This window comes from Lampetra fluviatilis, chromosome 3 (assembly GCF_964198595.1).
Source record: "Lampetra fluviatilis chromosome 3, kcLamFluv1.1, whole genome shotgun sequence".
Lineage (NCBI taxonomy): Eukaryota > Metazoa > Chordata > Hyperoartia > Petromyzontiformes > Petromyzontidae > Lampetra > Lampetra fluviatilis.
The window spans coordinates 34,422,722-34,446,750 of NC_136277.1; the positions used below are offsets into that span (position 1 = coordinate 34,422,722).

The following is a 24,029-nucleotide window of genomic DNA, read 5'->3' on the forward strand; positions in this document are numbered from 1 at the left end:
CATCCAACGTCGGCCATGACGGTGGTTTTGTCGTACACCGTCACCAGGCTGGTCACTGCGGTTTGGCGAAAGGGGCGGCGGGGTGAATCGCCACGGCAGCGTCAGCTCCCACGAGACGCCGATGTTAGCCGCGGCCGGGAGTGGGATTTTTGGAAGGGCATGTTCGTAGCGCCGTACGCTAACAACTGCCCCACCGCTCCTCTTCCGGACAAAAACTCACGACGTCGGTCAGTTAATCCCTGGCCCCACGTGCTCAGCTGCGGGGGGTCCTTGGGCGCACAGAGCCCCCCCCCCCCGCCCCCCGCTGCTGACGAGAGACCGCACCTGCTCACAAGATAAACGCCGTGATTGAGTGTTAATGGCTTCATTCAAAGGGAAATGCACCCACAGACACGCCGCACACACGTGGCGACTGATTGGTAAGCTCTGCGGTAAGCTGCCGAGCCGTAGCTGGCTGGCGACAAATGAGTTCCCGATTTTATCCACCGCCCATAGGAATGTGGAACTCGATGCGCAGCTCGCGTTGAGGAAAGTGCGGCCCAAAGACCCAAACCGCGCGGCACATTGTAGCCACGCGCAGGCTGCGTGCCGTGCGCTGTCCCACCTGAGTTCTCAACGGGTTCATTGGAAGAAGAATAAAAAAGACGTAACAGCTTCCAGTCACTCTCCTGTGTTCACATTCTTCTAAGGGGTATCAAAGACGTCCTTGGGAGTGCCATAACGACGGCTCTCCGCTGACGTTAAAGCGTTTTACTTCAGTCGCGAAGCTTGACACTCACGCGGTACATCCCGGGACGCGTCGCCCGGCCGTACGGGCTCCACGGTAACAGCTGTGGAGTCGTCGGCCGGATGAGCCGTGCGTGCTCGCACGTGCGTGGGTCATTGGTGACTGCTGCACAACGCCCCGCGTGCAATCAGTGGGCCGGGTTAATGAGTTCGCAGGCGTAGGTATGGGGTAGGGGGCCCCCACGTGCTTTCTTTTGATCGTGAGCTAATTGCGATAATTACTCATTAATTAGGATACATGGGTTGATGGGCCGTGGGTTTGGAACCCCGCTGCGGGAGATCGCTCTACCTGCCACGAAGATAAACCCAGCCGCTTCAAACGGGTCGCCTGCAAATCCGGACCCTCCGGGGCAGCCACGCATGCTGCGGGTGCCACCGCCGCCGCCGTTGATCCGCGATGTCATCGATTTCTGTGGATTCATCCGCACGCCTGCGCGCCGCCATGCGGGATGCGTGATCCAGCGCTTTGCGAGCCCGCGCATGCGTCTCGCGGCGGAGCTGTGAGCGCTGTCCCCTCGTGCGCACCCTGGGGGCTCTCCAGGTGCTCCGCATTCACTCGACGTGCAGTCAAACGCTCGTTGTCTGGAGAATGGCCGAGCATCGCAGGTTGCAGCAGGACCTCGCCGAATGAAATAGAGCCGCGTTCCTGGGCGATATCAACTACAGGTTGACGCGGAACACCGCACATCCGATTAGCACGGTTGGCTACGTACGGTGCGAAAGAAGTTCAAAATACACACACCTGGCGGAAAGGAGGGTGACTGGACCCCACCTGCTGATGGCGGCCGTGAATCTGACGGTTCTACGGGACGATGGGCAAACGGTGCGATCCGTCATCAGACCTCGGGGCGGTTCGCGTGTGGATGGGGGGGGGCGGAAAGGACGATGAGCAGGTCCAGGTGGGCGCTCGGGATACCCCGCCACACGGGGGCGCATCGCCGACGAGACTGCGAGCACCCCCACCCCCTCCCCAACTCGCCACCGGTTCGGGCGGGGGGGGCAGTTCGCAATCTGAATTGACGCTCGCCGCCCCGTCTGCAGTTTTAACAATGGGGTCCGGGGAGGGGGGAGGAGACGGGGGGGGGGTGAGAGGAGATGGGGAGGGGGTAGGGAGCCCCGGAATCCTGATCCCAGATTCATGTCGGAGCAATCTTTGTCGCTGGCCACGTTTTGAGAGCCGTCGCAACTAAAAGGCGTCAAAGTTCGTGCTGGTGGTGTCTTCACCACCGCGTGTGCACGCTTCTGTGTGCAAGTGTGTAGGTTGAGGAGGTGGGGGGTGGCAGGTTGGTTCGCGCGTGACACGTCGAACCCGGCCGGCCTGGGTTCGATTCTCGGTCATGGCTGGCATCGGTGAAACTTGATGATTATTTGTTTTCCTTTCCCGGGCCTCCTCCGTGTCGGCTCAGTCTTACATCGGTACGTACCTGCTTCGGTATGTGACCGTCAGCATTAGGGAGACAAAGGCGGCCTGGTGTGGTTATTAGCCCCACTACCACCACTAAACTACCCCATGGTGAGCCGCGTCAGTCTTAATAGATGCTCGCTGACAACAGTCGCAGTACCGCCAGTGTGTGCGGCTACACGGGCGTTCTGTGTGTGTGTGTGTTTGGCCGCGCGCTCACACGCACACATGAATAAGCAATTTGCGCATTTAAATGCGCACGCACACGCGCACAATGCGACCCGCAAACGCATTCATACCCATGCTGTACACACATTCACACACATTTTCTCGCACACTCGCGCGCACACACACGCCAATGTGTGTACACGTGTGCCAAAGACGCGTGCATGTAACGCGCTTTTTTTAAAGACCTGGCCATGATGTATTGCATATGGTGCCCCTTGGACCCCAGGAGCGGGTGTCGGTGGGGGTGCGGGTTGTGGTGGTGGTGGTGGTTGTGGGGGAGGTGCCCCGTGTTTCTCTTCAACTCCTCCTCCTCCTGCTCCTCCTCCCTCCTCTCCGCTGAGCAGCAGCCGCAGCCACGGGAAGCATCGCGCATCCCCTGCACTCTCTCTCCGTCTCCTGCGCCCCGAGGTGAGCAGCGGGGACCAGGGACACGAAGGGCACGGGGGGAGGGGCATCGTGAACAACCCAGGAGCGAGCTGAGCCAGAACCAGCCCACGGTGATTCCTGGAGCCGCCGCCGCGCCGATCATGCGGATCTTGTGAGCCGGGCTGGGTCGGAGGCATTCGGGGTCCCCTTCGCAGAGCTGCCGCAGAGTGAGCGAGGGTCCCTGCCTAGCGGAGACGGACGAGGCGAGAAGAGTCTGCGAAGAACGAGCGAAGAGGGGGAAGGAGTGAAGCGAGAAAAGTCTTTGCTGTTGAGGCAGGGAGAGAGAAGGGCGAAAGGAGGCCCGAGGGGCCAAGTGGACATCGAGCGCGCTCATCCGTGACCCCCCCGCTCCCCATGCCGCCACCCCCGCGCACCATGCCGGCCTCACCGCGGCCGTCCGCGTGGCTCTGGCTGTGCGCTCTGGGGCTGCTCCTGAGTCACGCCGCGCGGCCCTCGCTCGCCGCCGTCTTCACGAACCACTGGGCCGTCAAGGTGACGGGGGGGACGACCGAGGCGGACCGCATCGCCAGCAAATACGGCTACATGAACCTGGGCCAGGTGAGGCCACACGCACACTCGCGATCACCAACTCCGCGCACAACACGTGGGCAGCATGCGACGTGCGTACGTGTGCCGTCAGAGCGTACACTCAACAAGTGGCTAATCCTGTGGGTGGCATTGACTGGATCTCGCCGTGAGAATGTGGACATTTCCGCTGATCGATTCAGGGCTGTAGAAAGGGAGATGGAGCATCGTTCCACGATGGCGTGACTGATCGGGGAACTACTTTGAGTTTACTTTGTTGCGAATGCGACGTCGAGCTGGAGCTGAAATTCTCGCACACGAGTGTCGCTCGGAGTGCGCCGACGTCTGATGACCGCGCTGTTTACTCGCGAGGGCACCTGAGTTGAGTCGGTGGTGGTAGCGGTCGTGGTGGCGATGGTGGTGGTGCACGCCCGCGGTGATCCAGATCTTAGGAGGCACAGGGGTTGATGGATCACGGAGAAGAGATTTTAAGACGCGCTAACACACACTTTGGGCTGACAAGTGGCGGGAGATGGCAGCCAGTAGAGCGAGTGGGTTCATGAAACCGTGTGGGGGGGGGGGGGTGTCATGTGCGCTGTGGCTTTCCCCCGGGCACTTCAGTTTGCCCCCCACGTGAAACGCGAAGCACATTATTTCAAAACTAAACTGGCCAAATATCTCAGTGCAGGACCCTCTTGACAAAGATCCATACAACTCTGAGGATTTCCTGGATAAATACGGTGGTGGTGGTATTATTGTTATCATCAGCTGTTGTACACCCATCTGTGGTGTAACGTATGTCAAGGTGCAGCCCTGCAATTGCGTACGCACATTACTGCTGACGGAAGGGTCTCCGCGAGAAGGAGCTCTTGAGAGCCCCTCCAGAGAGCAGCGACCTACACGCTGGCCAGACGTTTGTAAGAGGGGTGATGTACTCACAGTTTACCCCACCACACGCGCCCATCCGATCGATCAACCGTGGTCTACCGCTTTATGCTGATGGGCAGACGGACAGAAGCGGGGTTGAGTTCAAGAACGCGCCCATTGTATCCATTGTCACACCGGGAGATTGGGTCGAACCGAACCGACGACCTCTAGATTATTACAGATCCAGTGTGATAACCATCACACCTGCATCCCCTGCCGGGGTAACATAGCAGTCATATGTGAAGTCACAAAGCTTGCGTCGAAAAACCCCCGACCACTACACTCCGCATGATGTTACGTAACACGTGACGCGGGCACGTGTGGCCGTGGTGCATGTTGACCCTCGTGGTGGTGGTGGTGGTGGTTGTAGTGGGTGGTGGTTGTAGTGGGTGGTGGTTGTAGTGGGTGGTGGTTGACCCTTCGCTTGGTGCAGATCTCGTTGGTCCGCGCGTGCCACAGCCATCCCCGTGTCCATCCGACCCCTGCTGCTCCTTCCACGTGTCCATTTATTTACTCCATGTCTTCGGGGTGGCTGGGGCTCTTTAGGAGGGGGGGGGATGGGTGTTTTGGGGGTGGTAGTTGTGTGTGGGGGGGGTCTAATGAAAAAAATCTGGAACTGCAATTTTTTGTGTCAGTTAAAAATAGCCACAGAGTGCTTTGATCGCGATTCCAACACAACTGAGATTTAATTTTGACTTTTAACAAAGTGTGTTTGCCCGAAACGCATCACTAGTTCTGCTCAACACATTCACCATCCCTCCCCCCACCCCAGCCCCAGGCCTGACCCTTTGCACCACCCAGGGCTTAATTACTGCGGGAGCTGTCCCAGAGCTGAGTTCGGGATCCGGCGGGGGGGGGGGGTAAGGGAAGAGGTTGGCCCTGCTACCCACCCACCACCTCTAACCCTTGCAGCAATTCTCTGTGCCTTGGATCTTTTGCTGTTGCGGCTGATGTAGCTGCTATTGGGCCTGATGTCACTACTACTATTGAGGCTGCTATTACAACGACTTTTGCTGCTGGTGAGGCTGATATTGAGGTTGCTGTTGAAGCTGATGTTACTGTCGAGGGGGCTGATGTGGCAAATGTTGACGTTCCCGCGGCTACTGATAGGGCTGATGCTGATATGGAGGAATTTCTGACTGCTGATCTGCCTTCTCGCATGGCTGTGGCTGCTGTTGTTACTGCTGTGACTGCTGCTGATTTGGCTGCAAATCAGCAGCAGCTGTTATTTCTGCCGGGGCTCCTGCTGTTGCCACTGATGGATCTGCAGCTATTGCGGATGCAGTTGTGGTTACTTTTCGGGCTGCTCCTGCTGATGCCGCTACTGTGGCGACTGCTGTTTCGGTTCCAGCTGCTATTTCCCCGGCTTCTGCTGCCGCTGGGGCTGCTGTGTTGGCATCAGACTTGACCCTGAGATCTCGAGGCTTTTAAACGGAGCGCCAGGAATTCGTGTCGAGGCAGGGCGCGGAATACCGCACGGACCCTCGACACTCGGCGCCCCGCACCCCACCGCCCAGCGCCCTCCCCACCCGGCCGACAGGGCCACGAGGCCAGGGTGCCCGTGGGATCACGAGACCGCGAGGGTCGTGGTAGCTCGCGGGCCCGTGAGGTCATCGGTTCTGTCCGTAGCAGGAGGGGGCGGGGGGACTGTGGAATGGGGACGCGGCCACATCACCCAGCGCCTCTCCGCGACTGGGGGGCTCCACGTGGACGAGCGATGGGAGGAGCCCAGAGCGCGAACCCTGTCCGCGACTCTCTCCCGAACGCTAGCGCTCGCTCTCGCCTGAACACGAACTCTCTCTCTCTCGCGAGCAGTAATTCTCTAAACCCTGACACGACCACTATCTCGAGCACGAATTCTTAACGCCAAGCCCGAGCACCCTCTCGAGCCCTAGTGCTCGCTCTCGCACTAACTGGTGCTTGCCCTGCTCTCTCCTGCTAACCCGATCTCTAACGCTCACCCGAGCTCTAACCCCATCTCTCACCCCATCTTCATCTCTAACGCTGTCGCTGTCCATGACTACCTCTGTTGGAGGGAGTTGGTGGGGGGGGGTAATGCCTGACATTGGCAGCTTCGTGCTGAGTCCTCTCATCACGATGACTCCTGCCAGGTCGGCGTGCCTCATGGCTACCAACGACCGTTCACACAATCTCGATTCGTCGATTACCAACAACTGTTCGATTGGCGATACGCGCATTGAATCACGTGTGTGTGATGCCATGGATTCGCGTCACTCCGATAGCCACGTATGTCCGAAAAGAGCCAAAAACGCAGAGCTTACTTTGACACGTACCTAACCTTGTCGCACGCCTCTTGCTGTCATCGAGAGTGTCCCTGTGTTGTTATTCACGCGCGATTCGTTTGCAACAGTCAAAATACCTCGTTTGTTCGTTGTCCAATATCCCTTAATGGCACTGTCACTCGTTCTCTGCAATGTTGACGTGTCTGTCTTGTTATCTTTGCTAAACCCACGCACTACGGGATCTCCCTTGTAAAATAGCCGGGAAACTGGCTAAACGTGATCATCCGTGTGGCAAATAAAATGCACTCAATACTAGACGCACTGTTATGCACCGCTGTATTAAAAATAGTTAATTATTTAATCTAATCGCAGGCTTAAATCGTGGCGATCGAATCACTGGGGTGTGTGTGTGGGGTAGGGTCGGGAGTGAATAGTGCACCTAGCCTGGCACAAGGTCCGTCGTGACGTCACCACGAATATGGCACTGCTCGGGTATTCTACCGTCGCGTGTGTTGGTAGCAGCAGCAGCGGTAGCAGCAGCGGCAGCAGCGGTAGCAGCAGCAGCGGTAGCAGCAGCAGCAGCGGCGTGGTTCAGGAGTTCGCTGCCAGAGTGGAGGTCTGCCGGCCACGACGAGAGGGAGGGCTGCCGGTGAGGATCGGCCTCGTTCTGCCGCCTCCCCCACCTGGAGCCCCCTCGTGGCTTGACGACCCCCGCACTGGGCACGTGACCGCGAGGCTCTCCACGCGAAGAAGGTCCGCCAGGGACCCGGCGCTTGTTAATAATCACGATATTCTTAGGTTTTTTCGGTAAAGTCACGTAGGTAAAATAATTAAATTAATAAAAGTAAAATAAAACAAAAGAAAAAAATATTTTACTTTTATTAATTTAATTTTTTTACCTACCGTGACTTTACCGAAAAAAACCTAAGAATATGAATCCTTGCAGTCACGAAAGCTTCAAATCTAGAAATAATCACGATGATGATGATGACACTGAGACGCACGTGGGTCAAGTGCGTGAATAGAACGTGGGTGGTTCTGTCGCCGCGGTGAACATCGTCGCCGCAGTCCGCCACCTGTGTGGCCGCGCCGCCTCTTGCAGTGGAATCCTCCTTGCCGGCACAGCGAGCTCGCCTCGAGCCGTGCGGGTACGAGAGGGTCTCGCGCAGGGACTGGGGGGGGGCATGTGTCGTTACATTACCCCCTAGAGGCCTCGGCGTGCCGTGACCACGATAATGGGCAATTGCAAACGAGGCTCCTCGCTCCCAATCGGGCAGTAACGCCATCACTGGGCTATTAAACTCACTCGTCCATTACCAGCAGCTCCTAATTCGTCCCCCACTCCCTTTCCCCGGAGACCCCCCTCCCCCCTCCCACTGGGACTTTGCCATCGCCGTGAGGGGGGGGGGGACACTCGGAATGCCCTCGGGGAAGCGGTGGCGAATTATTGCCCGGAAGAAAACGAAGTGCCGAGTTTGAGGCATCGCCCCGCGTCCAGCGCCCGGCAGCCGCGGCGAAGGCAAAGGCGCAGCCCTGCAATGTCTCGCTGGTGGAAGGGCGTGCGCTCGAGGGAGAGCTTAAGAGTCCACGCTGTAGCCCACCACCGCACGGACTTTGTGATGGACTGCCGTGTCTGCCCACGTAGCGTGCTCGGTGGACAGATCCTTGGGGGGGGTGATTAAGTGATTAAGGAATCTTGCACTGATTGTTGAAACTGTCGCGATCACGAAAGCGGCAGCGGCGAATGCAACGTCGGCCACCGATGTTGACGATTGAGAGAGAAAGAGAGAGAGACGAGGACACATCCCTCGTCGTGCGGGATGACGCGCGCGAGGAGACGGCGACCACCGCGGGCGGTAGCAGCACGTGACGGATGGCGACCGCGTGCGGGTGCCTTCATCCAGCAGTGGATAGATAATGGCTGAGGGTGGTGGTGGTGGTAGCGGTGTATTTTAATTATACGTTGCGCAATTAGGTGGACGACGTCATCTCATCGTCGTCACCCCCTGAGCGAATGGATCCAAAGGCGGTCGGGTTGATGACCTCGTCACGATCGCGCCAAAATCTGTGGGAAATGTTAGAGTTCGGCAACAAAAACTCGTGGATCGCTCTAACTATGGAAATTCCACATTCCCATGACGGGGGCTAGTCTAGAGGACGGTCAGTCAAATCGCTGGCCATTTCCACAGCATTGTACATCACTCTCTTATCGACCACCCAAAGATGATGAAGATGATGGGCTGAGTGTATTAACTTCATTCTGCATGTTGGGTGGGGGGGGCACACCCCCCCCTATCTCAGTCCAGTCGTTGTTGTGACCACCCAATGGTAGACGCGTGGTGGCTGCTGCTGTGGCAGCAATGAATATCTCAAGGTCGTGTTTGTACGGCTGGACTGGACGCAGCTGTCGAGTTGTTTGTGTCGCTGTTGTTTGTGTCGCTGCTGTTTGTGTCGCTGTTGTTTGTGTCGCTGTTGTTTGTGTCGCTGTTGTGGTGGCGAGTCTCTCGGCCTAAGTGGTGGGCGGGGGGTCGCGCGCACTCCCAGGAACCCCACTCCTCTCTCCAAATCCAACAAACACCCCCCCCCCCCAGCATCACCATCACGTCATCTCCATCACGTCAACATCATCATCATCATCACCATCACGTCAACATCATTATCATCATCATCACCACACATCACCATCACGTCAACATCATCAACACTCACACATCATCATCATCACCACACACCGCAGAATTGGCCACCCACATCGTCCTCAAACATCCCCGCGGGACACGCGGGCGTTGAGGCACGGGCAGCTGATGGCTGAGTCCCCCCCCCCTCCTCCTCCACGATCCTCATCAGTCGCAGCATCTCCGCAGCGATCACCGTCCCTCGCGCGAGCTCGGAGACAAACCCGCAGCCAAGGTCTGCCTCGTGGGGTGGTCGCAGCTTCCCCTCTGCGTGGACGTGGGGGGGGTGAGCGAATCCAGGGTAGCGTTGTAGCTGTGGAGTGGTGTGCAGGCGGTGCAGCAGCGGCACAGGGCCCCCGAGCCAGCCACGTGCGCCACTGCTCCGGGGCCGCGTGCGTTGCCTTCCTGCACGTGGGCCACGCAGGCCTCCCCGTTCTCTCTGGAGCCTTCTTATCTGATTGTCCTGTCCAGCTCCTCGCGAGAATTCGCCGAAAAGGGAGGCACAGGAATGCAGGTGGGAACATGGAGGGGGGAGGGGTTGTGGAATTGGGGGGGGGGCTGTAAGGGGACCCCGGTGCCAGAACCCGTTCACCCGCATGTCTGCGGTCGACTCCAGATTTTGACCCAGGTCCACGCGACCCACAGATATCCGCCAGCTGAGACGATGCTCTCTCTGACTCGGCAGATCGATTACTTGATTGGTGCATCGTCGTCATCATCAGCCATGATCGATCCACTACTGGATGAAGGACCTCGCGTTCCTGCGATGTCTTTGGCTGGTCGCCTGAAGCCAGATCAGAGTCCATTGAGGGTGGAGCGGTGGTGCGGCGGTTCGCACCCCGCGCAAGGAACCCAGTGACCCGAGTTCGACTCCTGGTCGCGGCTAACGTCAGCAGCGAGTGGCTTCTGAGCGGTCCCTCGTCCCCATGAACCGCCGCACTGATTGGCGTGGTGAAGCATGGTCAAACAACCCCTCTGACGGACACGGCGAATGGAGATGCATTCATCCAGCAGTGGATTTACATGGGGCTGAACAAGATTCCATCAAGAATCGTGCTCCTGAGTGAACACGATTTTTAAACCCGGATAATTAAACAACGGAGAAACGGGATACTGGATATTTAAACAAATACAGCTGAGTAATGAACTACAAGCAGCACGGAACGACGTTCTTCATGAAATAAGTAAACGCACAATTAACCCGCAGTTTAAATGAAACACAATAACGAACTTGGAAATGTGAAACGGAAAATGTCAGTGATGTGAAGGATAATCCGAGACTCCTCCGCCATTCCATGCCGCCCTCCCTCCCTGCCTGCGTCTTGCCGCGTCTCCACCCGATCCCAGCCACGGCCGTCGTGCGCTGGGTGAATCGTCCACGCTTTTCCCAAGCGATTGGGAGGTCGAGCGTTATCGGCACGGTGGTTCTCGCACACAGCAGCTCTGCCGCGCGAGTTCGATTCCCAGGGCTACGACTTCACATCAGTGGCAGCGTGGGGGGGGCATGGTCCAACGACCGACGCGCCTTGGTGGAGCTTTCGTCCGGCGGTGGTTTGGCCAAGGCACGATAATGATGACTCCAGTGCAGCGAATGGGCACTTCGGAGCTGTGTAACTTTGATGGAGATGACGATGACCCATGCTGGGGTCATGACCTTTGCTGGGCTATGACCCCCGCATGGGGTCAAAGTGGTGCAGCATCGTGAAGACGCGATCTGCATGAATGACGCGAGATTAAACATCATCATCATCATCAGCACTCCATGCGCAATATGGGACTGTGTTCCACACCAGCCGCAACGCCGTTCGCAAGTTCCCGTGCACGGTCTCCAGGCTGCCCCGTGGCTCCTGGCCTTGCCGAGTAAAACGCCGCGTGCAGCGAGCATCGCCGAGCTCAAAATGGAGCAGACACGAGGTCAACTGCGCCCAGCGTTCTGGCCACAGGTCGCCAGGTCAAATCCGGTCAGGAGTTGGCTCTGCCAATCACTGTTGTTATCATCACCATCATCCATCATTCATTCACCGTAAACCCATCGCTACCCTGCATTGTCAATGTTAACAATCGTTATCATTTACCGCTCTTCATTATTTAACACTGCCCATCATCCACACCCTCATCCACACCGCCTCCTCTGCGGTGTGTATACGCGCACACATATAGACACAGTCTACGTGAATGCGGTGGATTTTAGACGTCAGTAGCAACAAATGAAAACTACGTCGCGAGAATGTCGCCCTGGGAGCCTGGCCCTCGGTCCAGGGCCGCGGAATTTCCGCCACAGCCACTAGCAGAGGTGAGCGCTCCAAACGGAGACCGGCCGAGTAGAAGACAAATCGTCTTGGCTTCAAAACTCTCAAAACCCTGGGACCCCCCAGAGGCCCCCACCCCCCACACCACTCCCCCTCACCGCCACCCACGCAGCCACCCCCCTCCTCCTCCCGCCTCCGGCCCGGCCTCTGAAATTGGCTCTGCGCCTTCAAAGACGTCGCGTCCCCTTGATGCTGCACAGCTTGAGGTGGGGGGGGGGGGGGACCACCGCGCCTTCCCCCCCCCCTCGTCTCCAACTCGGGAGGCCCCTGGGGGGACAGGGGGCCGTGCAGGATTGTGCGGTGGTGGTGGGGGGGGGGCACACCCCTCCCTAATCCCGCACACCCCCCCCCCCCCCCGCGGTGATGGCGTTCACACCCCATCAATGCAAATCGCGGCGCGGGCGGCTGCTGCGATGAGGGTGTCGCTCTGGTTGCTAATGGCGCTAATGAAAGCGTGGGGGCTGTGGGGGGGGGGGGTGAGGAGGGGGGGGCCCTGTTTAAATGCGAGCTCTGTTTGATGTGACGTTGATTGCCGCGAGCGCTTGAGTTTGAAAAGCCGAGTTGATCCTCGACCACTCGCGCCTCCAGGCGTCGTGTCATCGCGTCACATCCTCCACACATCCTCATCCATCGGCTCCATCGGCTCCATCAGCTCCATCATCTCACCTTCCCATCCCATTCGCCCTCGACACTTCCTATCATCTCCCCATCCCATTCCCTTTTCGCCTCCCTTCTCATCCCAGTCGCCTCATTCGCCATCCCTCCGCATCCGACCCACCACTTTCATCCTTCGCGCTCATCTCCTCTGCCAACCGCGAGCAGAAAGGGAGGCCCTTCCACCGGGCAGCAGCGCGAGCAAGCCATTGCAGGGCTGCGCCTTGGCCCTTCCACGTCGGCCGCGATGACGACCCGCTTGAGCGAGGCCCTCCTCTGCATCTGCTGCGGGGCCACGGGTCTCCATTGCGAGCGCTGGAAGGCGGCGTCCGCGGGCCCCCATCTGGTTGTGGTTATTTAATCAGAGCCGCTCAATCGCAGCGAAGCGCTGGAGACATTCCCAGAACCTGGGCCGGGAGCACATGTTGGGAAATCCCGTCCCACGGTGAACGCCCGGAGAGAGCGCGCGCCGCGTGTGCGCGAGATGAGTGCTCCGAGGTTGTGGTGAACACCCAGCCAGACACGGAGCTGGGCGGAGGAGGCTCGAGTTGTAGGAAGGTGGGGGGAGGGGGGGTGCATCCGCCGTGGGCCTCACCGTGCCCCGCGACTCGAGTTACGCCCTCCCCCCCCCCACCGTTAGCCCCCCCCCCCCACCGTTAGCCCCCTGCGGAGAGCGTTCGGGGTTCCTGTGTCCGCTGGGGGACAGGAACCTAAACAACAACAGGAAGCGTTTAAATAGAAAGAGCTGTGATTAAAGATGGCACTCACAACAACACTCACCCGGCAAGGGACGCACGAACACCCAACCCCCATCTGTGGGTGTTGAAGTCACTGACGACATTCTTGGCCAACCATGATTTCGCATACACTCTAAGTGCCTACTTCGCCTTGGGCATCGGCTCCCTGAGATCATCGATAGCATCACCATCGTCATCAATATCACCACCATCATCATCATGGCAGTAGGCCTGTCCCCTCCTTGACGTCGAGGAATCGTAATCCTGAGCTATGGTCTATCCACTGCTGGATAAAGTCCCCCCTCCCCCACGTGATCGCCTCCCTCTCGCGGCGCCGCAACATTCGCGATCCATCTCACTCCGAGCAGATCTCATCGCTCCATCTCCGCGGTGGTCGCTCTCTCAGGGCACCTTTGCAATCACGTTACCGGTCTTGTCCAGTTGCAGCGAGCAGTGTACCCTCGCGTGTCATGGAATGGCAGGAGAGTTGACGTCACAGATGCGCTTCTGCGGCCGTCTGGAACGCTCTCCCTTTCGATATTCGGAAGCCACTGGGAGCTTCGCACTTTTAAATCTCGATTGAAAACTAATTTCTTTAGGACTGCTTTTTGTGTTTAGTGTTCTTGTCCTTGCCCCGCACCTCCGATTTGGCACGGTTGGCCACGTACGGTGCGAAATAAGTTCAACACACACACACATGCATGTCTCCCTCTGGTGTCACTTTATTGTGTAGGTTATAGAATGAAATGCTTAAACTGTGTGTCGCCACGCGTTCACTGTGCATTTCCAGGGACACCCTTGCACACGACATGTTCCCTCTCGAGAAACTTTCCAGGTGAAACATTTAAACGTAATAATTGTTTGTCGCATGTCAATCAAAGTGAAGTGATTAAATGTTGGGTGACAGGGCACGAGTGACTTGACGGACTGTTTGTGCAGTCATTGGCGGTGTGGCCGAGATCATCGCCTTGCTGAGTATTGAGAGCCCGCTGTAGTGGTGGGGCGGCTGGAACCCGGAGTCGAACCTGGGTATGTTTGCCGTGTGGCTGAACGCGGCGTTGTGGGTGCGTGTGAGCAGATCGGCTCGTTACGGGACTACTACCACTTCCACCACAGCAGGGTGATGAAGCGAGCAACCGTTAGGAGCCGCGGGGCCCACACCTTCATCGAGGCAGAGCCGCAGGTGAGATGCACGCGCTCGCACGCACACACACGCACACGTGCACACACACGCACACACGCACACACGTGCACACACGCACACACGCGCACACGTGCACACACGTGCACACACGCACACACGAGCACTTGCACCCAGGCACACACGCGCTCGCACGCACACATGCGCGCAAACATGATGGTGGTGATAGATTAATAATAATACTTTACATTTGCAAGGCACATTTCATCCGTAGATCCCAATGGTGGTGGTTAGTGATGGTGATGATGATTGATGGTGGTTATGGATTGTAGTGCTTTTGATCGTGATAGTCAGGGGTGGTGATGATGTGGTGGAGGTGACGATGATTGATAATGGGTGGTGGTGATGGTGCTGGTTGAATTGGTGGTAACTAAACAGGACTGGGACTCAAACACAAAATAATGGGAACCACTTTGACACCGCACGCCTGAACACGCACCCCCGGTACAGACACGCACGCGCGCACGCACCCTCGGTGAGCGTGCGGACACCCGGTGAACACGTGTGTGCTCTCGCGTGCTCGCAGGTGGAGTGGGTGGAGCAGCAGGTGGTCCGGAGGAGGAGCAAGCGCGACTTCAAGACGGTCTCCGTGGCAACGCTCCTCTTTAACGACCCCAAGTGGTCCAGCATGTGGTACCTGGTGAGTGGGGGGGTGGGGAGAGAGAACATCTGTGAGGGTGTATGAGTCGTGCTCCAGTTATATTAGTGAGTTTTTAGTGTGGGGGAGAGTGCAGCATTTGCTCTGTAATTGAGAGTAAAGAATTGGGCGTGTAAGTGTTGTTGGGTCTGTCAGGGTCAGTCTCTGTGTGTCTGTGTGTCTGTGCATATTTGGGTGTCTGTCTGCCAGTCATCTCAGTCGACCCATAACCCTTGGGTCTGTCCCGTGACCGCTTGCCAGCAAGCCTTCCACACTTCACGTGTCCTCAAAGCGCACCTAGCTTGGCACAAGCGTTGTGGTTACATCACCGTCACTTAGTGGAAAACCGCAGTTTTTGTTGTTGTCTGCATGTGTACATGCGCAAGTACATCTACATGGTGGGGAGCAGTAGTGTCGTGGTTAGCGCGCTGTGCTACGAACCGGGCGACCCGAGTTCGATTCCCGCTAACGGCCAACACCAGTCACGATTATCTGAAGCGATCCTGGGCCTCCTCTAGATCCGCTCAACCTCAAATGAGTACCTGGCGCGGTGTGTAAAAACATCACCACTGGGGAGACAAAGGCGGTCGGGCGTGGTGTTTGGCACCCACGCCCTCATGTGCAGTGCCGGCCTTCATAGGTGCTCGCTAACAGTACTCGCTCCAACAGTGTGTCAAGGCTACACGGGGGATCTTTGTCTTTTGTGCGTTCCTCCGACCACACACGTTGTCCGCTGCGCGTGCGTGCGTGGGGCTGTGACGCGCGCTCCCCTAATCGCGCAGGACAGCGCTCGCGGCGCGTTACTCGCACCGCGGCCCGCCGGGGTCATCACCCCATGGGGCCTCTCGGGGGTCCCCAACCCAAGGGGGTCACCACTCCACGGGGACCCCTACTCCTCGCCAGCTTGTCGGCGATACGGAAACACAAGGGGGGGGGCGGGGGGATGAAGCCCTGATTGTAAGGAGCCGTCGATAGCGGTAGATCCTTGTGATAGCGACGACCTCCCGGGCCGATGCTCCATTTGTGTTTTTTATTTTCCCAAATTTGCTGCAAATTTTTATTTTGACGGAACGGGTGAGACGAAATAATCAAATGGTGATCTCCGACCATTGCAAGTGATCGTCGTATATCTGCGAGGAAGCTATGGTGGAGGTTACTTTTATAAAGGAAGTGGTTTTCTGTTGATAGACTGCCCCTTCCAAAAGAATGTGGAATTGCCACCACTGACTCGAATGCCAATGGTTGTGGGATCAGAGAGGTACTTGGAGCTCTGCTACCCTGATACCTCTACATCCCGCTGACCCCAGCCCCATGTTGACCTGTGCCCTGTGCTGCCCCCTACCTCCATCTTGACCCCTGCCCCCCTCGCTGCCCCCCACGCTGCCCCCCTCGCTGCCCCCCTCGCTGCCCCCCTCGCTGCCCCCCTCGCTGCCCCCCACGCTGCCCCCCGTGCTGCCCCCCGTGCTGCCCCCCGTGCTGCCCCCCACGCTGCCCCCCGTGCTGCCCCCCGTGCTGCCCCCCGTGCTGCCCCCGTGCTGCTGTAGAACTGCAGTGACAGAGGCTACAACTGTCGCTCGGACATGAACGTGATGGCGGCGTGGCGGCGCGGCTACACGGGCCGCAACGTCGTGGTCACCATCCTGGACGACGGCATCGAGCGCAACCACCCCGACCTCGTCGACAACTACGTGAGGGTGCACGCGCGCGTCTGTGGGTCTGTGCGTCTGTGGGTCTGTGGGTCTGTGGGTCTGTGAGTCTGTGGGTCTGTGGGTGTGCGGTGTCTGTGGGTCTGTGGGTGTGTGTGCCTGCGGGTGTGCGTGTACGGGTGTGTGCGTGTACATGGGCGTACACGTGGGGAGCGGTGGTGTAGCGGTTAGCGCGCTGCGCTACGAACCTGGCGACCCGGGTTCGATTCCCGCTCACGGCCAACACCGGTGACGATTATCTGAACCGGTCCTGGGCCTCCCCTAGGTCGACTCGGCCTCAAATAAGTACCTGGTGCGGTTTGTTAACATCGCCACGAGGGAGACAAAGGCGGCCGTGCGTGGTGTTTTGCCACTCACCCCTCGTGTGCTGTGCCGGCCTTCATAGGCGCTCGTTCGCAGCACTTGCCCCAGTGGTCTGCGGGGCGACACGGGAGATCGTGGATGTGTGTGCGGTTGTGTGTGTGGATTTGTGTGTGTGGATTTGTGTGTGTGGTTGTGTGTGTGTGTGTGTGGTTGTGTGTGTGTATGTAGTTGTGTGTGTGTAGTATTGCGTGTGTGGTTGTGTGTGTGGTTGTGTGTGTGGTTATGTGTGTGCGTGTGGAGCGTGTTTTTATAATGTAACACACACAGTGGTGCCGCAGCAGATTCCCGCGTCTGACTCTCAACATTCCTGTGGACCCCGGTTCTGGGGGACCCAGAGGGTAGGGGGAGCAGGGGGGGCGGTGCCTCACTGGACCACACAAAGGGGCGTTAATGAGGACCTGCAAGTGTGTGGTGTGGTGTGTGTGTGCCGGTGGGAGTGTGGTGTGTGTGTCGGTGGGAGTGTGGTGTGTGTGTGTGTGTCGGTGCAAGAGGGGAGCACGTTGTCCTGAGCCTCCCTTAGATCTGCTCAATCTCAAATGAGTACCTGGTGCGGTGCGTAAACATCACCACTGGGGAGACAAAGGTGGTCGGGCGTGGTGTTGGGCACCCACGCCCTCGTGTGCCGTGCCGGCCTTCATCGGTGCTACTCGTGAACAGCACTTGCCCCTACAGCCTGTGGAGGCCGTGTGGATCCTGACGTGGCGGACGCTTTCTTTTGCGTAAACGATGCATGCGGTCATCATCTCCAAATCATCGTCGTCCAAATCATTGTCGTTGTGATTTGTTGGCAGGATCCACTGGCGAGTTACGACGTGAACGGAGATGACCTGGACCCCATGCCTCGCTACGACATCAGCAACGAGAACAAGTGAGGGTGCGGTCCCAGGGAGGGTGCGGTCAAAAGTGGGGGGGGGGGGGGGGGGGTGCAGACCGGGGGGTGTGCAGGCGGTGTGCAGGCGGTGTGCCATCCCGGCGGGGTGCGTGATGATGTCGCCGGGGTGTGCGGCCCTGGGGCGCCTGCGAGCTCTCTGCGGCACCGTGCTCCTGTGATCCGGTGACTCGGATTCAGGGTTGATGGGTCGCTTAGCGAACCGCAACCCATTGCTGACAAGTGGCCGATTTTCCGCAGTCGGTACAAGCAGTGGGTGACTGAAACCTCTCGACCCGATTCTCCCGGGTGTGCGCGTGGCTTCTTAAGGCACTCGGGGTTCCAAAAGACGAAGACAAAGATACCCAAGAGGCCTTACCAGACTTTTTGGGCAAGTGCTGTTCACGAGTAGCACCGATGAAGGCTGGCACGGCACACGAAGGGCGTCGGTGGACAGCCTTTGTCTCCGCGGTGCTGATGTTCACACGTCGCGCCAGTTACTCATTGCAGGTTGAGTCGACCTCAGGGAGGCCCAGGATCGGTTTAGATCATTATCGTCCCTGGTATTGACTCTGAGCAGGAATCGAACCTCGTTTGCCTAATTTGTAGCACAGTGCGCTAACCATTGGGCCACTGCTCCCCACACACACACGGTGGAATTTTCCTCCACCGCGAATCGGCCAAACACCCCGAGCGGAACCCTCTCCCAAACGAGTCACGAGACTCTGTGCCATCAAAGGCTGCTGCCGCCGCTGCTGTTGTTGTTGTGTTGCGACCGGGTGGACCGGCTGACTTTTGGCCGAGCAAATATTGGGACAGCGTTTGTACGGGAACACGGGGTGATGGGTGGGAGGCTGTGGGGTGAGGGACTGTTCGGTGAGTGGGTGTGCGCTGAGTGGGTGTGCGCTGAGGATGTGTGCGGTGAGTGGTCCTGCTGTTGTGAGAGACTCCATCCCTAGCGGGGGGGGGGGGGGGGGGGGTAGCCATGCGTGAGGAGCCTGGGGTGATTTTAAAATAACTCAATAGCAGCAACTCAAGAATAACGAAGCGCTATTCAGAAGGCAGTCCCCACGATGGTGTTACCCCGGGGGCAGCCTCTAGGTGCGAGGGAATCTCCTGCCCCCTGTGGCGCTTGCGTCTTCAGCGAAGATAAAAGATCAATTTAAAAACATGAGCCTTGGCAACAAGCCATCGAAAATTATTGAACGACTCCGAAAGAAAGCGCCGGTGTGGTTTTTGTAAGCGAGGGCAGGGGCCGGCAGGGCTGGCGGGTCGGTCGCCACACGCGCGGCGCCGCCACCCTCGTGTGACGAGCGGCCCGGCTCCCCAAACAAAGTCCCCCGAAGCCGCTCGCGGCTGCGCTGGGAGTTGGCGCTCGTGATTTGGTGCGACGAGCGCGTCGCACGTATCACGACAGTTTCCGCGCCTGTGCTGCGCACCTCTCCGATCGTGCGTCTTGCTTAGTGTCCAACGTTTTGCTCCACGTGCTGGGTGGGAGCTTCTTCAGGGAGCTTTCCAGCACATGAAGCGAAACGTCGGACATCGTGCCAAACGGCACGCCGCACATCCCGAACGCGCATCGGACAGCGAGGTCACACACGGGCACCGCCACCCCAACGCAGTTCCAATCCCACCTTGAGCCAACCACCACCATCTCATGCCGTCCATGACAACCTTTTGACAACTCATCACCTGCCTGTGCCACCCAACACCTTTGTCAGCTGCTACCTCTTGGCACCACGTGACATCTCGACCCGCTGCCGAACAACTCGCTGCCCCGCTCAATACCTCGCACCGTCCAACACCTCCGTACGCCTCCCGGAGTGAACTGCAGCTTTCTCGTGCCACTCATCACCGTCCCGGGCCCCCCAACTCCTCCCCGTGCCGCCACCCTACCCCCCCCCCCCACCCCCCAGCGCTGTTAGCTCCCGGCGGATGTGACCCGCGCTGTGCGTGCGGGGACATTGAATGCGCGCTGTGTGCTCGAGCCGCTCTCGTCGGGGTCCAGCGGGGGCGCGCAGTAACGCGATGCCGCGCGCTCGTGCCGCCGTGTTGCTGTTGGCCGCCGCTGAGCCGTGTAGCTCCGCGGCTCCCTCGCGCCCCCCGGCAGCACGAGGGAGCCGCGGAGGCGCGAGCGGCTTTGGGGCGGACCGCGCTCGTGAAACGCGAATGGCGCCCCTCGGTGCACGTGCAACGAAGCGAACGTGCCGGGTCGACGCCAGAGAGATCCGGCGACTCCCAACGCAAACGAGCATCGGGAGACGGTCGCCTCGACCAGCGGCGATAGAAATTCCACATTCCCATGGTCGCGCAGTTATGCAACGGTGGTGACGACGACGTTTTTGTCCCAGAGAAAACCACGGCCTAAATACTTCTGAGGTCGGAGTTCAAGATTTCTTTTCTGCGTTTCGAGTGTCTGGGTTGGAGTGAAATGCGAGGCGTTTTGGCAGGAGGGGAGAGTCTCCCAGGGGAGGCCACAGCCGGAGCTCGCGAGCGAGGCGCCGTCATCCATCGCGCCGCGCTCGTTCATTGTATGGAACGCGACGTTTCGAGAAAAATGTAGAAACGCTCGCGATACGGCGGCCTCGGCCTGCATCCGCGGCTCCCCGGATCGCGGGAGGGAGGCTGTTTGCGGGGTCGGCGGAATCGCGGAGAGATTTTTGTGAAACTGCCGAGACCCGCCGGGCGGCCTGGCGGGGCCATTGGGAATCTTACGGGGGGGGGGGTCACGAAAACCCCCCCCCCCGTTGTGTGGACGGGAGGGTCGCCCCCCCCCCCCCCACCACGTGGGGTGCTGTCTCTTGTTGCCATGGATTCCTCCCCCGTGGAGCAGGCCAGGCATGGCAATGCAGGACCCTCTTGAAGAGTGGTGACTTTCGTTGGTAAATATAATGTTATTGTTATTTAAACTGTATTATTCTTCATGGAAATTGATATTATATATATACATATTACAAATAACTCGTCCCCGTGTCTTTTAAAGGTGTGTGTGTGTGCGTACGTACAACATGCACATAGCCTGGCACAAGCGCCGTGGTCATGTCACCGCCACTTAGTGGCGAATGGCGCTTGTTGTTGTTGTTGTTGTACGTACGCATGTGTGTCTGTCTGTGCACGGCGGTTAGCGCCGCGTTGCGAACCCGGCAACCCGAGTTTCCATTCCTGCTCACGGCCCCCAACACGAGTGACGGTTATCTGAACCGGTACATGGCGTGGTGTGTAAACCTCAGTACTGCTGGCCACCCCCCCCCCCCCCCTCATGTGCTGGGCTGCCCTTTATAGATGCTCCGTAACAGCACTTGCCCCAATACTCTGCTCACGCGATATGGGGGATCTTTGTCTTTGTACATGCGTGCGTGTGCGCGCGTGTGCGAGTGCGCGCGTGATGAATCGGTGTTCTGTGGGTGAGAGGTTGCGTTCGGGTTTCCTAACTTCTCATGAACGGAGTTTCTGTTTCTATCGCTACTCTCTTCCCAGCGAGGATGTGCAGCAGCGCAGTTGACGGGGGGAGCGACGCGCAGACGCAGCGCGAGCGTGGCTGTACCGCCCTTGCTGTGTGCCGATGCGGTTATGCCATCGTGGTTCTGTCGTCCTTGTTGTGCTGTCCTGGTTGTTTTATGGGTATGCCCAACTAGCGCTATGCCGATCGGGGTGTGACATTCTAGGGGGTGTTGTTCTGCCGTGAGCGTGTGTGTGGGGAGCGGCCTTGCGGTAGTCCGCACACTGCGCTACGAATCCAGTGAGCCGAGTTTGATTCCCGCTCACGATCACTATCGGTGGCAAATATTTAAACCAGCTTGGGGACACCCCTAGGTCGACTCGGCCTCGAATCAGTACCTGGTTCGGTGCGTAACGGCAACACTCGGGAGGCAAAAGCGGCCGGCCGTGATGTCCACCAACCCCATGGGGCGCCGTGCCGGCGTCCTTAGGTGCCCGCTAACAGCACCTAAGGCCCCGACAGTCTGTTAGAGGTGGGCTCGGATCGGGGAGCCACATTTCGCGTGTTCCCGTGGGGGAGTTCTCGTGGCTGCGAGGTCATCCTCGCCGCCTGGAAGTCGCCACGGCTGAAGTCGAGACTGGCGATGGCCACGGACTCCAGAGCCTATGCCCGAATATGTCAAATACCGTGTCTGTAAATACAGACACGGTATTTGAGATATTCGGGCATAAATGTAAAAACAAGTTCTTTCAAACAATATATTGGTGTTCTCAACGTCTGCTTTGATGCAACGCTTCTCGAGAAGTCCGGCGTCTGGCCCCGCATGCTGGGAGCGTCTTCCCTTCCGAATGTTGACGTCGGTCCGGTGGTGCTGTCTCTTGTCGGCACGCGGCATGAAGTGTGTGCGCGCCGCTGGTCTCGTGTTTATGCCGGGGGGGGGCAGGGGGGGGGGTTGGTAAATTATTGTTGCACGGGCGAAGGTCACGGCCACGTGTGTGTGCGTGTCTGTGCGTGTCCGTGTGTGTGCGCGTTTGTTTTGGCCACCGACCCCCTTGTGTGCCATGCCGACCTTCATAGGTGCTCGCTAACAACATTTGCCCCGACGGTCTGTTCAGGCTACAGGGGGGATATTTGTCCTTGCCGCGTGCGTGCGTTGTCCCTGCTCCTGTTGTTGTTGTGTTGACGACGTTGCGACGCTTGTCCCCGTTGCTATGGCAGGCACGGGACCAGGTGTGCCGGGGAGGTGGCGGCCACGGCGAACAACTCGATCTGCGTCTCCGGAGTGGCGTACAACGCGCGGATCGGTGGTACGCGGCAACCGCAACTAAACTCGCAGCTACACCCGCAGCGACACGCACAGCTACAGATTGCCAGCGTGGACATACAGACTGCAGAGGCAGGCGCTGTTAGAGAGCGCCTGTGTACACGCCGCTCCAGTTGACACAGCAGTGGCCCAGAACGGATTCCGATACCATTTTCCTTTTATGTTGGCCTTGGCCGGGAATCGAAACCGGGTCACCGAGATCGTAGCACAGTTCACAAACCACTGGGTCGCTTTTCCTGTAACTGTCATGCTCCCACTGACGCGATGCCCATACGCAAGGTCACACCTGCACACACAAAACTAAGGTGCTCATCATCGCCTCTATCAGACGACTGGGACAAGTGCTGCGTGTGAGCACAGTTCACAAACGCACTGTGGGGCCAGAACCATGACCAGCCACCTTTGTCTTCCCAACACCGATCCCTCTCACACCGCACCCAGGCACTCATTTAAATCCGAGTCGATCTATCAGGTGCCCAGCACCGGTTCAGATTCCTTGTCGCTGACGTTTGCGGTAGGATTATCGTGCAGTGCGCTACCCACTGGGCCACGTGCGGGAGCACGCTGTGGCACTTGTCAGGGTCTCGGCCACACCGCTCGGCTCGGCCTGTTACAATTAGAAACGTCACCGGGGGGAGGGGGGGCTGTTCCCAGATGGGGGCCTGGAGCCCAGAGAAGCCCTCACCAGTGAGACAATGTCTCTCTTTCCTGTCTCACCATCTGAGGCTGTTGCGTGGGTGCGCGTGGGTCGGTGAGTAAGCGAGTGCGTGAGCACAGCTGTTGTTGTGAGCGCATTTCCAGTCTCTCTGTGCCGCCACCGCCGCTCCACGTGTGATCCGGGCAGCGTCTGGGTTTGGCGCGGGAGTCGATTGTCTGCGGAGTCTGAAGGAATTTTGGAAACCAGAGCAAGTTCACGCCGAGGTTTCTCGCTCGGATTAAAAGCAAACGCAGCCCAGAAAAAAACCACGTTGAGTCCTCCTCCTTAGGACACAGACCTCGGCTGGAGTCATGCGGCACAGCTGCGAGGAATGCATTGAACCCCCCCTCCTCCAATTCCCACTGAACACACTCCCTGAACCCTACGCACTCCACACACGCACGCACTCCACACTCACTCTACACGAGTGCACATACCCTACACACACGTAGTTTACTCTACACACGTGCACACTGCATGCACGTTGCACGCACGCTTAACACGTTCTCTAGGCTGCACTCCAGCTCGTACCACGTTCGAGCTTTTAAACTGTAGACTAAATCACAATTGTGGACTTTTTTTCCCCCTGAAACCAAATCCCATTTTGCTCTCGTAAAGTTTCCCCATAAATCATGTCAATTGTGCAGCGCTCCTATTTGTTCTCGTAGTTACTTGTCAGAGTTACAACACGCTCATGGGCTGAGTTAAGGGTTTAATTTAGCTGCAGTCGGCTAACAAAATAAAACCCCGATCCTGTTCCTTCTGCATTTCGGTATTTTAGTGGAAATGTCCCGTTTCTTTGCAGCTGGCTGGCGGCTGCGAGGTGAAGCCTCGTGAGTGAGGCAGCCCTGAGGGAATGAGTCACGCTGTGTGGGAGTGTGT

At 58.3% G+C, this 24,029-nt stretch overlaps 1 protein-coding gene across 3 annotated transcripts in view; it reads left to right on the forward strand.

The window, feature by feature from the left end:
* The first annotated feature begins 2,751 nt into the window (after positions 1 to 2,751).
* The window catches only part of LOC144931065 (proprotein convertase subtilisin/kexin type 6-like), a 38,959-nt gene continuing 17,681 nt past the window's right edge, over positions 2,752 to 24,029 (forward strand). For all 3 annotated transcript variants that reach the window (XM_078854976.1, XM_078854977.1, XM_078854978.1), the window contains exons 1-6: positions 2,752 to 3,400; positions 13,991 to 14,095; positions 14,640 to 14,753; positions 16,295 to 16,438; positions 17,611 to 17,687; positions 22,345 to 22,433. In XM_078854976.1, coding sequence (XP_078711102.1) covers positions 3,197 to 3,400; positions 13,991 to 14,095; positions 14,640 to 14,753; positions 16,295 to 16,438; positions 17,611 to 17,687; positions 22,345 to 22,433 — 733 coding nt within the window. In that variant the 5' untranslated portion in view covers positions 2,752 to 3,196. The remainder of the gene's footprint in view (positions 3,401 to 13,990; positions 14,096 to 14,639; positions 14,754 to 16,294; positions 16,439 to 17,610; positions 17,688 to 22,344; positions 22,434 to 24,029) is intronic.